At 32.6% G+C, this 17,851-nt stretch overlaps 1 protein-coding gene across 1 annotated transcript; it reads right to left on the bottom strand.

Annotated features, from left to right (window-relative positions):
- Positions 1–2,871: 2,871 nt before the first annotated feature.
- LOC114334098 (male accessory gland serine protease inhibitor-like) lies at positions 2,872–17,632 on the bottom strand. Its single transcript, XM_028284116.2, has 2 exons — positions 17,438–17,632; positions 2,872–3,121 (listed from the first exon to the last, which is right to left on the bottom strand). Exons 1-2 carry the CDS (start codon positions 17,520–17,522, stop codon positions 2,901–2,903), a joined length of 306 nt encoding a protein of 101 aa, XP_028139917.1. The 5' UTR covers positions 17,523–17,632; the 3' UTR covers positions 2,872–2,900.
- Positions 17,633–17,851: the final 219 nt, after the last annotated feature.

Genomic DNA, 17,851 nt, shown 5'->3' on the forward strand with positions numbered 1-17,851 from the left:
AAAAAAAATTGAAAAAAAATTGTTTAAACAAATTTGATGGTGTATGTAACAATTTATTCATTTAAATAATGCATATTCGTACTGTACACAAAACGTACATATAAATTAAAAAAAGAAACGTCGAAATCCGTAGGCGAGAACAAGAGATACAGCTAACAGTTCCTTCTCCCTTCTCATCGATCTCCCAAGTTTCAAGGCCGGCCGATTTTAAGGGTCACATTTTGAAGCCTTGTGGACGATTTGTTTGAAAGTATATATTTTTTATATTTGGTACATTAAAACTCTGAAGTATGTTCTTTCAAATGTGACTGATTTGATTTGAAAATTGTTATAAAGAAAGCTGCTGTGACTAAAAAAAAGGGGGGCGGTCAACTTCGTCCCTAATTGTCCTAGGACAAGTTTTTCTTTTTTAAATTTGTATAAAAATTCAGTCTTTCTAAATATGAAAAAATAATTTTTCTACGGGTAATGGTTAAAAAGTTATTCTAATTGTTTATAAGCAAAAAATCGACATGTTCTTGCAAAATAATTTTGCGATACTTAGAATTATTTTTTGTCATTTTTTTTAATTAAATTATTAGCATAAATCTTCTTCTTTCATAAACTATCCAAAGTATTACTGTAATTTCATCATTTTCTTACTTATAGTGTTGAAAAAAAAATTAATTTGGGAAAAACAAATTAAATAACTTTTAAACTATTTGACCAATTATTATGAAATTTAGAATATAATTTAAGCACCAGAAGTTCCAGCATTCCGTATAATAAGAAGGTTCTAAGTTAATTTTTACATAAGTTATGAATATTTATAAAAACTCAAAATCTATTAATTATTCTGCAATTTTCTAAGCAACCAATAAGGATAGACATATTCAGCGGACGCCATATTTAAGTTTTTTATATGATTTATGAGTTTCTTACTTCCAAATTTGTTTAAAATGCTTAACCTTTTGGCAATAGACGAAAAAAGCGAAAATTTATCGTTTTTTAATCTTCATTTGTTTATAACTATGTATATCATCAAAATCGGCTACAGGAAACATATATATTATTATTATAGATGTCCACACTACTCAAAAAATTTGGTTTCGGCCTGGAGGGGGTTGTGTCACCAACATGATATTTTTTTTTCCTTATTTCTCTGAACTATTTGTTTTGTTATTATAAATTAATTTATTTATTATAAAAAAATTTTTTAATTTGTTTAAATAAAGATTGTTTAAATAATTATACAGCTTTCAAATGAGAATATTTGTGTTTTTAACGTTAAAAGTTACACTTGTAGTAAGTTTATCTAAAAAAGTCTACAACTGGAAAAATATTTAGTTTTCTTTTCTTATAAATAAGTTAATCTATTATAACAAAACAAAAGCAAGCTTGACATTTAATAATGCGTTAGTTCGATGGCTCTACTCGAGATACTTGGGAATAAAAAAAGAATGAAGAAAATTGCTCCATAGGAAGCCGAGAAAATGCATTTTTTACAGTCTACCGAGTTTGAACTTTGAGGGTTACATTTTCTACAACCTAATTTTTGATTGGAATTTTGCTATTTTTGGCAATTTTCACTCGTAATATCGATAGTTTTTATTATAATAATAAATGTTGTGAGCATTTTAAAAATATGAAAATTGGTGTGAAGAAAGAGGACAAAATAAAAAGGTGATAGTTCGAAAATTATGATCCTATTGTTTATATCTTTGCCGTAAATACCTGTCAAGTTTTACCGGTTGTATCTCAGAAACCATTTATCGCAATTAAACGTTTTTTCTTTTAAAAGAAGCGTCCTATCGCTTTTATTCCAATAACGTTTTCACGATTTAGTTTAATTTAATATTTCCCGAGATACTCTATTTGTTTATAAGCCAAAAAAATGTTTATAATTTTAAAATATTCCTGAGGCCGCTTAAATAGTCCAATTTAAATTCTGTAAAATATATTAGATAGGTACAGTGACTTTTTATGCAAAAATCGTAGTTATTCTTATGTATCACAATTATTTGGGTTATTATAGCGACCGTAAATTATTTTTAATTAACAATTCAATTGTTGCTAAACTTTTCATTCAATTTCCATCGGTTTCTGGAATTATAATCTATTCAAAAACAGCTTTTATATTACTAGGTTATTTAATTATTGATAAACAATTACTTATCTAAAATTTTAGTTGAAAATTAAAGATTTTGTAATAAAAAACCCGCATTTTCAGGGCAAAATTTTCGAGAAAAGCACGTCTCTATGCAGAATTTAATTACGGTGAATTTTTATTTGGGTGTTTTTGGTGTAAAGTTAAAATCTTTGGAGGTATCGAGCAAACATTGAAAAAACACGATTTTCGGGCGCCATTTTGTTTATAAAAAAAGTAGCACACTATCTGCGGACATTGCATACCTATCTTGTTAATATATACAATCATAAGATTCGATTCCAGCAATAAAATGGCTGGTAAATAACTTTTCCTTGTATTTTGCTAATTAGCCCAGAGTAAAATCTTTTAAACAAATTATGAGCATTTTATTGAGCATTTTATGAAGATATTGGCAGGTTGTCTTTGGAAAATTAAAATCTCCAGTAATGATAAGATTATCAATAGCTGATAGTTCTTCAAGTTTTGTGATAAAAGGTTAAAAAGATTTCTGGAATAACCAAAAAACTAAAAAAAAAATAGGTGGAAACAGTTGGGGTGGTATGGGGTTCTATTATAATAAACTTAAGGAATAATATAAGCAAGAAACGAAGAAAATAAAAAAGGCAGACTAATGAAAAATATATGTTAAATAAACAAAACTGGATAAAATACAGGGAAGGCGATTAAAGAATTAAGAGCAATGCATGCAGACCGGAAAACTGAAAAAAATAAAACAATCAGAATTTAAAATTTTTTTAAAACTTTTATTTAACTAATTGTTAGTAGGCCGAAATACTTCTTCACTAGAATTTTCACAAACGGGTCTAGCAACTTGGTTACATTCTTTCAAGGTGGGGAAATTGTTGTTGGTGGGGTTGCATCCTCCGTAGGTGTCACGTACACAAGCTTCTTCTCTGACGTCCCACCTCCATACAGGAATGAGGGCCATACAAGCAATTCCATTCGGGTGGTATTCGACAGGTCTATAGCAATCTGTAATTAAAACGTTACGCATAGTTTAAACTGTTGCTTCAAAATTGTGAACTAAATACGAATAAACCACTATCAATTTTAACAAAACTAAATTTTATTTTTTTTTATTCTCACGTTTTAATTTCAAACCTGGAAATAAAAAAAATCCTTAAAAGAATTGTGAATAAGTGACATTTTTGATTGACTTCTGTAAGTCCACCGAATGTATAACTCTGCCATTGCCTGGTTCCAATTCCAGGATGAGAAAGGAAGAGGGTTAATCCAGGGACTAACTACTATTCCTTCCTGTAAAAAAAACCAGCTATGAAAACAAAACTTGTGACTTGAATAAAAACGGATCTTTTAGGATGACAAGAGCGACGACAAATGACAATGAATATAGAAAACTGGAACGTACAAAGCCAATATAGGCCGGGAATCCTAACTCATGAGGTAAAAAAACTTGAATCCAGAAACATCTATAGTATTTTTTAGCTGAAGTGAACAGAAACACCAGTTCGGCACTGGCTCCATTGTCAAGGAAAATCTTATGGGCTCAGTCATAACATTTAAACGCGTTAACGAAAGGCTCTGTTATATCAGCCTAAAAGAAAAACTGCATAATTATTTGCTTATTGTTGCTGATGTACCAAAAAATGAAAAGAATAGCAAATAAAAGACAACGTCCTTGAAAAACTAGGGGACCTGACAAAAATTAATCACCCCAAAGAGGACATGCACATTGTTTTGGTAGATTTCAATGCAAATATTGGGAAGTAAGCAGCATACACACCAACAGGAGATAACCATAATCTCCACAGTGTCAGTATTGATAATGGACCAAGGCCAATAGACTTTACATCATCTTAGAACCTACTATGTAATAAATTCAAGATTGCTCGGAATTCTATCGATCATGTTCTGGTAGATTACAGCAGAAATAAAAGTCTTACGAAAAATAACAAGCCAAACTCTAAGAGACGTAGTAAGAAGTGAGAAAATACGAGCGAGATATGGTATAGAAGACATAAACATGTGGACCAAAAGAAGGAAAATAGAATGGAATCATCACATAGAAAGAATAGCAGAAAATAGAATAGTACGAATCGTAGAGACAAATTGCCAAATGGAAGAAGATCAATGGGACGACCGAGGAAAAGATGGTCACACAATGTAAATTGAGGCTAAAAACCGAAGTAAAACAGGCCTTGAGCCTACTTATAAAGTAGGAAGAAATAAAATGTTCTGGTAGATGCTAGGAGGGGTAGTAAATGCCTAGACGTAAGAAGTCTAAGAGAGGCGAATGGAGACATGAATTATTTTCTGATAAAAACAAATATAAAAAGAAGAATAGCGTCCCAAAAATTTCACAAGAATACTCCAGCATCATTTTGTAGTACCGAATTACTGCGGACAATGAGACAGAGCAGAAATTCCAAAGGAAATTCAACTACTTATACCAAAATCGCTTTAAATCGTAATACTTATAATATAAAGATGCAGCAGAAATAAACAAACCAAGACATGTTGTCATAATGTATATACATTGTAAATCCCAAATCATGATTTATAAAGTTTATATATTGTGAATCATATTTTGGGATTGCTCCTCGTAACATTTAACGTATCGTGGTTTGTTTATTTCCAGTGCATCTTTATTGTGATATTAGTATAGCGCTATCACAGATAGAGTAAGTATTACAAAAATACAGACTCTGATTGGATAAATATAAACTGATTCTGACAAGCGTATCAGATAAAAGACTAGGACAAAAAAACAGGACAACAAAGAAATGGTTCGATGGCGATTGTCTGAAATCCATAAAAGAAATAAACATAAATAGAAGGATTAGAATCTCGGCCATAAAATATCGTGATCAAAGAAAAGAAAAGAAAAGAAAAGAAAAGAGAAGAAAAGAAAAGAAAAGAAAAGAAAGGAAAAGAAAAGAAAAGAAAAGAAAAGAAAAGAAAAGAAAAGAAAAGAAAAGAAAAGAAAAGAAAAGAAAAGAAAAGAACAGAAAAGAAAAGAAAAGAAAAGAAAAGAAAAGAAAAGAAAAAGAAAAAAAAAGAAAAGAAATTAAAAGAAAAGAAAAAAGAAAATAAAATATAAAAAAGAAAATAAAAGGAAAAAAACAGAAAACAAAAGAAAATAACAGAAAAGAAACGAAAACAGAAGAAAAGAAAAAGAAAAGGAAAGAAAAGAAAATAAGAGAAAAGAAAAGAAAAGAAAAGAAAAGAAAAGAAAAGAAAAGAAAAGAAAAGAAAAGAAAAGAAAAGAGAAGAAAAGAAAAGAAAAGAAAAGAAAAGAAAAGAAAAGAAAAGAAAAGAAAAGAAAAGAAAAGAAAAGAACAGAAATGAAAAGAAAAGAAAAGAAAAGAAAAGAAAAGAAAAGAAAAGAAAAGAAAAGAAAAGAAAAGAAAAGAAAAGAAATGAAAAGAAAAGAAAAGAAAAGAAAAAAAAATAAAAGAAAAGAAAAGAAAAGAAAAGAAAAGAAAAGAAAAGAAAAGAAAAGAAAAGAAAAGAAAAGAAAAGAAAAGAAAAGAAAAGAAAAGAAAAGAAAAGAAAAGAAAGGACATGAGTGGAAAATAAAAGAAATATTTGCATGCTTCGTGCACTTGGAAACGGCACTTGATGAAAAAGCATGTGGAATTAATGCAGATGCTAAAATATATAGGAATGGATGACACAAGTAATCGTGTCATTAAAAATTTGTACTGGAATCAAACTGCTATGTAAATATTCTAGATAACTGAACCGAGGAAATCTCCATAAAACGAAAAGTCAGAAAAAGTTGAGACATTTTATCTCTAACTTTGTTCAATGTTTACTCGGACCGGTTATTTACCGGAATAAAAATCAATGGGGAAATACTTTTTAATGTAATTAGGTTGCAGTAATTCTGTCAGAAAATATTGAAGGTTTCAAAATTCTGCTTGATCGTATTCACGAAAAACGAGAAGAAATGGGCACTAAAAAAACTCAAACAAAGCCAAATTTTTATTCTTTAATCGTATTCCCATCCAGAGGCAGAGCTTCAAATAAATGAAGTCCAAGTTGAAAAAGTTCACAAAATGGCATATTTGGGAACTGTCGTGCTGAACCAACTAGATCCAGATATAGAAATAGAACGCAGCATAGCAATGACTGACATTACTTTTATGAAAATGAAGTCATTCCTTTGCAATAATTATCTCATATTAAAACTAAGACAAAGAATGAATAAGTTCTATGTTTGGTCTGTACTGGTCTGTACTCTTTTATGGTGCAGAATAAAAGAATCGATCACGAACAGAATTGAAGCATTGAAAAAGTGGATTCATAGATGCTTGTTGAATATATATTGGACAGCAAGAAAAATTAATAATAGGTACTAGATGGGGTCAACAAAATATAATATTTATTAACTACCGAGGAATAACGCTCCTAAATACCACCTATAAATTCCTTGCTAACATACCTAATGATAGAAAAAACCCAACACGTACACACAAAAAATCGTTGCGGACTTTTAGTACATTCTTTAACGGTTTTTGCTGTAAATTTTAAAGAACCGCTTGGATTGACATGAAATTTGGCATATGTCTAACATGTCAAAGTAAAAAAGTGGTATGGTGCCGATGTGTGCTTTTGCCATGGGGGTGAAAGAATATATGTCCAATATAAGTCCTTAAATGGATAAACTGACTAATTTTAAGCAACTTTTGTTCTATAGAGCTTTTCACCAAATCAATACTTTTCGAGTTATTTGCAAGTGAATATGTTAATTTTTCAACAAGATAACCTCGTTTTTAGACGGTTTTTCGCAAATAACTCAAAATGTAAGCATTTTGTCGAAAAAAATATTCTTAGCAAAACTATAGCGTATAAAAAAGTGAAAAAAACGGTGTATATATTATGTCTCTATACGTAGCAACAGCAAAGTTATAGCTAGTGAAAAAATAGGTTCATATTCTAAAATTCCAAATAGAATACTTCAATGTGAAATATCCAAATAATCAAGCATTCTTTTTCGGGAAAACACTCTACAACTTTTTTAAAATGTTTAAAAAAAAGCTTTATTTCCCTTTTTAAAAAAAAATTCTAGCATCAAATGTAAGCAAGTTACGCTCAAAATAAAGTTGGTCCCTTTTGTTTTGGCAAAAAAAAATCAGGAAAATCACCCCCAATTAGCAACTTAAATGAAATTAATCGTTACCGCTTCACAAGTTACTTTACTTATGTTGTGTTTATATTATCTGTAAGTTCCATCGATTCAAAGTGCTTATTTCTGAAATAAATTGGTTTTAAAATAAAATTTTTAAAAATATTAATTTTGAAAATTTTTTTTTTTTCAAAACAACTTAAAAATTGCTATGAGATACCAAAAATCTTAAACAATAAAAAAGTCGGCTTTACTTTTCTGAATATTTTTTTTTGTTTTTCTGTAAGACAAAAATTGGTTAAGATTCGATGTTTCTAAAATAGCATACACTCGTGATAAGTGACGCGTTCAAGCCCTTTTATAGTCGGTTCGCTAAACTCAGACGCAACTGGCTAGATATTTTAGTCGATATTTTTTTTGTTTTTTGCCAATTTTGCAAAAATTGGCAAAATTACTAAATATTTAGTGATTACTAACTATTTAAAAATTATTTTTTGCCAATTTTGCTAAAATTGGCAAAATTACCGACTAGAATATCTAGAAAGTTGCGTCTGAGTTTAGCGAACAGACTATAACTACAGCTCTTTCAAAAATAAGGACATTAAACCGATAAAACTTACAGATCATATGGTCAATACATACGCTAGTAAAAAACTTATGAAGTGGTAACAATTAAGTTTACTTGAAATGCTAATAATTAGGGGGTAAATTTCCCGATTTCTTATCAAAAAAACGACCAACTTTATTTTGAGCGTAACTTGTTTACTTTTGATGCTAATTTAAAAAAAAAAAACAAAAATAAGAATTTTTTAAACACTTTAAAAAAGTTAAAATGAGCTTTTCCCAAAAAAGTGCTTCGTTTTTTGGTTATGGCACGGTAAACTATTCGATTTGGAATTTGGCGAATATGAACCTATTTTTCACTAGCTATAATTCTGCTTTATACTAGGTTTAGTGACCTAATTTATACACCACGTTTTCACTCTTTTATGTGCTATATTTGTGATAAGAATTTTTTTTTCGACCAATTACTTGCTTTTTGAGTTATTTACGAAAAACCGTCTGAAAACGTGGTTATTTTGTAGAAAAATTAACATTATCACTCGCAAATAACCCGGAAAGTATTAACTTGGTGAAAAAAAAAGACTAAGTTTTCACTCTAATGGCATATAACATATCCCACCAGAATGAAAACAATGGGAACCTTCTCTGGTTACACCTCCGAGGCTTCTACAATTTGCAAGCCATACGGATGCTGAGACTAAGGAAGATGAGGGAATTCTACAATTTACAATTCACGTCACATCTGCTCAGCGCGGTAAAGTTCCAACGAGACTGGTTCCCTTCATACTCCACACAGAGTAAATGTAAATCAAAAATGAATAACCATTTTCAATTTCGTTGCAAAACGAAAATACAGCCGAACCATATTCCAGTCCAATCAGAGAGTGCTGCAAGCACCTCTACCGGTTTCGAAACTTATTAGTCTCTCATCAGGAAGCACATATGCTGCTCTCCCTGATCCAACCAAAACAAACCCCAGCGTGCAGTCCCGAATTGCAACGAACGAAATGGTATAGATGCCCTAGCGGCAACTGCTAGCAAAAGACTAAGTTTTCACTCTAATGGCATATAACATATCCCACCAGAATGAAAACAATGGGAACCTTCTCTGGTTACACCTCCGAGGCTTCTACAATTTGCAAGCCATACGGATGCTGAGACTAAGGAAGATGAGGGAATTCTACAATTTACAATTCACGTCACATCTGCTCAGCGCGGTAAAGTTCCAACGAGACTGGTTCCCTTCATACTCCACACAGAGTAAATGTAAATCAAAAATGAATAACCGTTTTCAATTTCGTTGCAAAACGAAAATACAGCCGAACCATATTCCAGTCCAATCAGAGAGTGCTGCAAGCACCTCTACCGGTTTCGAAACTTATTAGTCTCTCATCAGGAGGCACATATGCTGCTCTCCCTGATCCAACAAAAACAAACCCCAGCGTGCAGTCCCGAATTGCAACGAACGAAATGGTATAGATGCCCTAGCGGCAACTGCTAGCAAAAGACTAAGTTTTCACTCTAATGGCATATAACATATCCCACCAGAATGAAAACAATGGGAACCTTCTCTGGTTACACCTCCGAGGCTTCTACAATTTGCAAGCCATACGGATGCTGAGACTAAGGAAGATGAGGGAATTCTACAATTTACAATTCACGTCACATCTGCTCAGCGCGGTAAAGTTCCAACGAGACTGGTTCCCTTCATACTCCACACAGAGTAAATGTAAATCAAAAATGAATAACCATTTTCAATTTCGTTGCAAAACGAAAATACAGCCGAACCATATTCCAGTCCAATCAGAGAGTGCTGCAAGCACCTCTACCGGTTTCGAAACTTATTAGTCTCTCATCAGGAGGCACATATGCTGCTCTCCCTGATCCAACCAAAACAAACCCCAGCGTGCAGTCCCGAATTGCAACGAACGAAATGGTATAGATGCCCTAGCGGCAACTGCTAACAAAAGACTAAGTTTTCACTCTAATGGCATATAACATATCCCACCAGAATGAAAACAATGGGAACCTTCTCTGGTTACACCTCCGAGGCTTCTGCAATTTGCAAGCCATACGGATGCTGAGACTAAGGAAGATGAGGGAATTCTACAATTTACAATTCACGTCACATCTGCTCAGCGCGGTAAAGTTCCAACGAGACTGGTTCCATTGTTTTCATTCTGGTGGGATATGTTATATGCCATTAAAGTGAAAACTTAGTCTTTTGCTAGCAGTTGCCGCTAGGGCATCTATACCATTTCGTTCGTTGCAATTCGGGACTGCACGCTGGGGTTTGTTTTGGTTGGATCAGGGAGAGCAGCATATGTGCCTCCTGATGAGAGACTAATAAGTTTCGAAACCGGTAGAGGTGCTTGCAGCACTCTCTGATTGGACTGGAATATGGTTCGGCTGTATTTTCGTTTTGCAACGAAATTGAAAATGGTTATTCATTTTTGATTTACATTTACTCTGTGTGGAGTATGAAGGGAACCAGTCTCGTTGGAACTTTACCGCGCTGAGCAGATGTGACGTGAATTGTAAATTGTAGAAGTCCCTCATCTTCCTTAGTCTCAGCATCCGTATGGCTTGCAAATTGTAGAAGCCTCGGAGGTGTAACCAGAGAAGGTTACCATTGTTTTCATTCTGGTGGGATATGTTATATGCCATTAGAGTGAAAACTTAGTCTTTTGCTAGCAGTTGCCGCTAGGGCATCTATACCATTTCGTTCGTTGCAATTCGGGACTGCACGCTGGGGTTTGTTTTGGTTGGATCAGGGAGAGCAGCATATGTGCCTCCTGATGAGAGACTAATAAGTTTCGAAACCGGTAGAGGTGCTTGCAGCACTCTCTGATTGGACTGGAATATGGTTCGGCTGTATTTTCGTTGTGCAACGAAATTGAAAATGGTTATTCATTTTTGGTGAAAAAACTTTATAGAACAAAAGTTGCTTAGAATTAGTCATTTTATCCATTTCCGGACTTATTTCGAGTATATATTTTTCAGCACCAAAAGGGTGTAAAATTCACCGCTAGTGCAAAAGCACACATCGGCACAATATCACTTTTATTATTTGACTTGTTAGCTATGTGTATGCCAAATTTGATGTCAATCCAAGCGGTTCTTTAAAATCTAGAGGTTTTGAAATATTTTACCTTTAAAGAACGTACTATTTCAGCGGATTTAGACCGGGACGCTCTAGTATTGACCAGCTATTCAAAATAAGGCAGATAATGGGCAAATTCTGGGAGTTTGATCATAAGCTTCATCAGATGTTCATAGATTTTAAACAGGCATTTGATAAAGTATGCAGGGTTAGACATAAAAATACGGTATCTTACGGCTTAGAATATAAAGCAAAATAAATGGCAGAAGCAATGTCAGCCAAACAGAAATATGTATGTATTGGTTTAAAAATTAGATTTTGTGACCTATTGATGAAACTATTGAGTATTGACCTACGTAACGAAAATGGCAGTATGTAGTAAAAATGGGGATTTTACAAGAAGGCACACATTTCTAAAACAGTATTTCTTCGATAATGAGGATGGAAGAGGTACGCCACTGTGCTGATAAACAACGCAATTTTGTGTGCTCTGACATTTCATCCGAATTTCGGAAATATCGAGAATTATAAATTGTAAGAGTGAACTGTTAGTCCATTCTTTAACGGTAAAATATTGCAATACCTCTAAATTTTAAAGAACCGCTTGGATTGACATGAAATTTGGCATACACAAAGCTAACAAGTCAAAGAGAAAAAGTGATATTGTGCCGATATGTGCTTTTGTCCTGGGGGTGGTTTTCAGCCCCTCTTGGGGGTGAAAAAATATTCGTTCAAAGAAAGTCAGGAAATGGATAAACTGGCTAATTTTAAGTAACTTTTCTTCTATAAAGTTTTTTCACTAAGTCAATACTTTTCGAGTTATTTGGCAGTGAATATGTTCATTTTTTCAACAAAATAACCACGCTTTTAGACGGTTTTTCGTAAATAACTCAAATAGTAATTATTTTGCCAAAAAAACATTCTTAGCGAAAATATAGCCTGTAAAAATTTAAAAAAATGGTGTATATATCACGTCTCTACACCTAGTAGAAGCAGAGTTATAGCTAATGAAAAATAGGTTCATATTCGTCAAATTCCAAATGGAATATTTTAACGTGAAATAACCAAAAATTAAGCACATTTCGGGGAAAATTCATTACAACTTATTTAAAGTGTTTAAAAAAAGCTTCATTTTACTTTTTAAAAGAAATTTCTAACATCAAAATTAAACAAGTTACGCTCAAAATAAAGTTAGTCCCTTTTGGTTTTGGTAAAAAAATCGAGAATATCACCCCCTAATTAGTATCTTAAATGAACTTAATCGTTACGACTTCACAAGTTTCTTGACTCGTGTATATATTGTTTATACGATCTGTAAGTCTCATCGGCTCAGAGACCTTATTATTGAAAGGGCTGTAGTTAAAAGGGGTTGAACGAGTCACTGATCACGAATGTATGCACATTTAGAAACACCAAATCTTAATCAATTTTGTCTAACAGAAAAACAAAAAAATACATGATATTCAGAAAAGCAAATCTGACTTTTTTTGTTTTTCGAGATTTTTGGTATCTCTAACAATTTTTAAGTTATTTTGAAAAAAAGCATATTTTTCAAAATTTAAATTTTTAAAAATTTTATTTTGAAACCAAATTTTTTCAAAAATAAGCACTTTGAATCGATGAAACTTACAGATCATATAAACACAACATAAGTAAAATAATTTGTGGAGCGGTAACGATTAATTTCATTTAAGTTGCTAATTACTAATTAGGGGGTGGTCTTCCCGAATTTTTTTTGCAAAAACAAAAGGGACCAACTTTATTTTGAGCGTAACTTGCTTAAATTTAATGCTAGAAACTTTTTGTAAAAACAAAAATAAATATTTTTTTAAACACTTTAAAAAGTTATATTGGGTTTTCCCCAAAAAAGTGCTTAATTTTTTGGATATTTCACGTCGAAATATTCTATTTAAAATTTGGTGAATATGAATCTATTTTTCATTGACTATAACTCTGGTTCTACGAGATCCAGAGACCTAAAGCGTACACCGTTCTTTTTACTTTTTTATATTAAATATTTTTGCTAGGAACGTTTTTTTCGACAAAATACGTACTTTTTGAGTTATTTGCGAAGAATCGTCTAAAAATGTGGTTATTTTGTTGAAAAATGAACTTATTCACTCGCAAATAACTCGAAAAGTGTTGACTTGGCGAAAAAGCTCTATAGAACAAAAGTTACTTAAAATTAGTCAATTTATCCATTTCCGGACTTATTTTGAACATGTATTTTTTCACCCCCAATAGGGGGTGAAAGTCACCCCCAGGGCAAAAGCACACATCGGCACAATATCACTTTTTTTCTTTGACATGTAAGCTATACGTATGCCAAATTTCATGTCAATCCAAGCGGTTCTTTAAAATTTAGAGCAAAAACCGTGAAAGAATGAACTATGTGAGCAAATAATATAGGTACTACAACAAAGTGCTGAAAGTGTTAGTGACAGAATAGGACTAATAATATTCGAGGTAGGCTGAAATCAAAATAACGTGGCGTCTTATCTGTTGGTAGCGTTTATCTATCCGCAAGGTTGAATTGTAGATGATCGTTGGCGCTAGCAGATAGGCAACACATATTACACATGTAAATAGGCGTATCAGAGGAATACGGAATGGATGAAATGAGCGAGATTGTTAAAGAAGTAACAAACGGAATGAGAGAGATAGCAAATGAAATGAAAGAAATGAGAACTGAGCTTAAAGAATTAATAAAAATTGTCAAAGATTTGACAAGTGAATGGAAGCAGAGTTTGGAAGAAGTAAAAGAGATTAGGAGAGAAAATGAAGTAATGAAAACTAAAATCAGGGTGCTAGAATATAAACTTGAAACTATGGAAAAGAAAGAACGCCGAAATAACATTATTATCACCGGATTTGAAACTGCAGGTGATACTATAGAGCTAAAAGAAGATATAGAGAATAAGTTGCAATCTTTTCTTGGAACAAAGTGTGAGATAAAAGAGACAACGAAACTGAATAAGGGAATGTGCAAGTTAGAATTGAGTACATATGGTGATAAAGCAGACGTAATGAAAAATAAGAACAAGTTAAGACATATTAAAGGAAGAAAACTTTTTATTGATGATGACTATACGATCCAAGAAAGAGAGATTCAAAAACAACTAAGAGAATATGCAGATGAACAGAGACAAAAAGGTAATGTTGTAAAAGTTAAATACCAGAAGATCATTATAAATGATGAAATATGGAAATGGAATATAGTAACTGGCACAATTGAAAAAGAGAGCAACAGAGCTAATCCAAAAAACTAATAAAAGCAGAGGCGGACAAAACTATGACAAATTCGGTAATGAAAACGGAAAAAGAAATGGAACTGAAAGTTATAGATAAGAAAGGAGAGGTATGGAGAACAGCGACATGGAATGTTAGAGGAATAAGTGGAAAAGAGTTAGAATTAGTAGAAACCCATAGCAACACAAACTATGCTGCAATAGCCATTACTGAGACAAAAGAAAAGGGAGCTGGGACACAAATAATAGGAGATGGAAATCTATTAATATACAGTGGTGTAAAGGAAACTGAATGGGCCAGAGCCGGAGTAGCCTGTTTGATACCCAAAGATAAAGTAAAAGGTATAAGAAATTGGGAGTTCATCAATGAAGGACTATTGAAAGTATCAATGAATTGTAGTAAAAGCGATATTATAACTTTGATTGTAATATACGCACCTGGAGAAAGTGACAAAGCAAAGGACAAAAATCAATTTTGGGAACAACTACAGCAGACAGTAGAAGATTATGAGGGAACACTCATAATATTTGGAGACTTCAATGCTAGAGTGGGAAACGAAAACATGAAATGGCAAGGAGCTATAGGTAGGCACGGAGAAAACACAATTAATAAAAACGGAAAAAGATTGCTAGAGTTTTGTATAGATAATGATTTAGTTATAGCCAACACTTTCTTTGAACACAAAGAGATACACAAGGTAACAAGAGAAATGCTCCAGCGAAATGAAAAATCAATAATAGAGTTCATAATTGTTCCTCGAGAAAAAAGGAGTAAAGTTAAAGATGTCAGAGTGAAAAGAAGCTATGATATAGGTAGTGACTATGATATAGGTCGAGGACCGAAAACAGATACAAAACAAAAACTATAGCGGAAGAATAAGAACCTATAAACTGAGAAACTTGCAAACAAGAAATCAGTATATAGAAAAAACATCAAAACAGTTTGCAAGGATTGAAAAGAGAAGACAAAGTAAAAATGTGGAAGAAAAGTGGATCAGATTTAAGGCAATACTATTAGAAACAGCAGGGCAAGTTTGCGGGTATACCAGAAGAAATAACCATAAAAAGCAGACAAGCTGGTGGAACAACGATATTAAAAAAGAAGTCAGAGAAAAGAAAAGGCTATGGAAAATATACATACAAAAAAGAAATCAAGACGCATACGATAAATACATGGAACAGCGCAACAAAGTTAAAGTAAGGATAAAACAAGAAAAGCAGAATGCCTGGGAAGAATTTGGAAGAACTATGGAAGAAAATATTACCCAAAATAAAAAATTATTTTATAGAGTATTAAAGAATATGAGAAGTAAAACGGAAATTAAACTACAGCAGATAAAAGATAGAAATGGAAATATAATAACTGAGGATTAGCCCATTATAGAAAGGTGGAGAGAATATTTCAAGGAACTTTTAAACAATGAAAATACAACAGCAGAGAATCGCACACAGATAACAGATGAAACACCTGAAAGAGGGCAAGAAGTCGTTTATGAAACTAAAATAAAGATGGAAGAAGTTAAAGATGCACTAGAAAAACTAAAATTTGGTAAAGCATCAGGGATCGACGGAATATATGCTGAATTATTGAAATATCGTGGACAACAGGGTAAACAAGAATTACATGACCTACTAAATTTAGCGTGGACAAACAAAAAAATCCCAGAGGATTGGAACATTTCAATAATACTGCCTATGCACAAAAAGGGAGAGAGGAAAGAGTGCAGTAATTATAGGGGTATATCACTTCTCTGCTCGGCGTTGAAAATCTACAAAATTATCCTAGAAAAGAAACTACGAGAAGTAGTTGAGCCTCGACTGGCGGATATACAAAGTGGATTTAGACCATCACACAGCGTACAAGATCATATATTCACACTACAGAAAATTACTGAAAAAACACTGTTAAAAAACGATACACTGTACCTGGCTTTTTAGATATGAAAAAGGCGTTTGACATGGTCAATAGAGAAGAAATATGGCAAAGCCTGATATACAAGGAAGTAGATGAAGAACTTGTAAGTGTAATAAAGGGTTTGTATGTCAACACAAAAAACCAGGTCAGGACAAGTAACTTAATCTCCGGCGAATTTTCTAATAACGACGGGGTTAGACAAGGTGGAGTGTTGAGCCCACTGTTATTTATTTCCGTTATGGATGAAGTTATTAAAAAGTGTTGGAAAAAAACTAAAAAATGCGCTATAGGGTATAGAAATTTGCAACAAATAAAAATTAAAGCCTGTGCATTTGCTGATGACATTGTATTAGTTGCAAGAACTGAAAAGGCTCTCGCAGATAACATTAGAATCTGGGCTGCAGAACTAAAAAACTACAACTTAATAATAAATATGGAGAAAACTAAAGTAATGACAATAGCCAACAAAGAAGCAACTGTAAATATTGAAACCGAAGGGCAAAAAATCGAGCAAGTAGACCTCTTTAAGTATTTGGGAATAATGTTAAACAACAAAGGTACACAAGAAGATGGAATTGGAAACAGAATAAAATTGGCAACGAGAAATTATTATTCACTGTATAAAAATTTCCTAAACAAAAAAGAAATATCGAAGAAAACCAAAATGACAGTATATAAAACTATATATATGCCAATTACAATATATGGGGCAGAAAACTGGGTACTTAATGACAGACAAAGAAAAAGATTACAAGCTACAGAAATGAGATACTTAAAAAAGTGGTGGGAGCAAGAAGATTAGACAAAAGAAGAAACGAAGATATAAGACATGAATTACAGGTAAAATCGCTCAACGAAAAAGTTGAAGAAAAGAAGTTAAAATGGGCTGGACAAATGATAAGAATGAGTGGTGAGAGACAAGTGGAAATGACATGGGAGGCCAAAGCAGTGGGTAAAAGCACGAGGGGCAGACCAAGGAAAAGCTGGAACACTAGTGTAAACGAAATACTTAAGAAAAGAGGAACATCGTGGCAAGAACAAAAGTTTTAGCAGCAGATAGGAAGAAGTGGCGTAAAGGACGTCGCACACATCTTATGGAAAATATAATGTCGCTCAAATTCAATAAAATTTATACCAATAGATTCGTTTTAAACTAACGATCAAATCTTATCATTGCGCCAACTCTTAATTATGTGCGATGTGTGCAGAGAGTATTATATAAAGGAGGAATCCTCGACACCTAATGGTAAAAGTGGCAACCGATTATGTATGTATGTATTTCTTCGATAATGAGAATGCATAAAAAACCATAGCGATCTATTTGATATTAAAAAAATGTATTAACTATTAATTAAAAAAAAGTTACCTGAAGGTAAGTAGACTTCTTGGTCGTTGGCATACACACATGCAGTCAAAGCGACAACAGAAAATAAGAAATAGATGAATTTCATTTTTGTTTGTCGTGAGTTCGTTCAAGATACGAGATCAACTACAAAATGTTATCGATCAGCAACTTTCTTATATACCCGGTGATTTGACCTCTGTGCTTTGAGACAAGGAAATAAAAGGTACCAATTATATAATCTGTCACGTGATAATTTACTGTTTATATTCAAGATAATTCTAATTTGGGAATTTTTTGAACCTGATTATTGCTTAGCAACCATTAAATGATTTTCGGATGATAGAAGTTTTAGACTTTTTGGCTTTATGAGAGTTATAAAAATCTTCTTGTTCTTCCCCTTTCTTCTTCTTCTTCTTCAGGTGCCGTCCTCGTTCC

Source organism: Diabrotica virgifera, chromosome 5 (assembly GCF_917563875.1).
Source record: "Diabrotica virgifera virgifera chromosome 5, PGI_DIABVI_V3a".
Taxonomy (NCBI): domain Eukaryota; kingdom Metazoa; phylum Arthropoda; class Insecta; order Coleoptera; family Chrysomelidae; genus Diabrotica; species Diabrotica virgifera.

Excerpts from the sequence above, each read along its gene's own strand:
- LOC114334098 (XM_028284116.2), bottom strand. The coding sequence starts at position 17,522 with ATGAAATTCATCTATTTCTTATTTTCTGTTGTCGCTTTGACTGCATGT. Across the intron at positions 3,122-17,437 it reads AGAAGTCTACTTACCTTCAG|ATTGCTATAGACCTGTCGAA; the intron begins GTAACTTTTTTT and ends TTTTAATTACAG.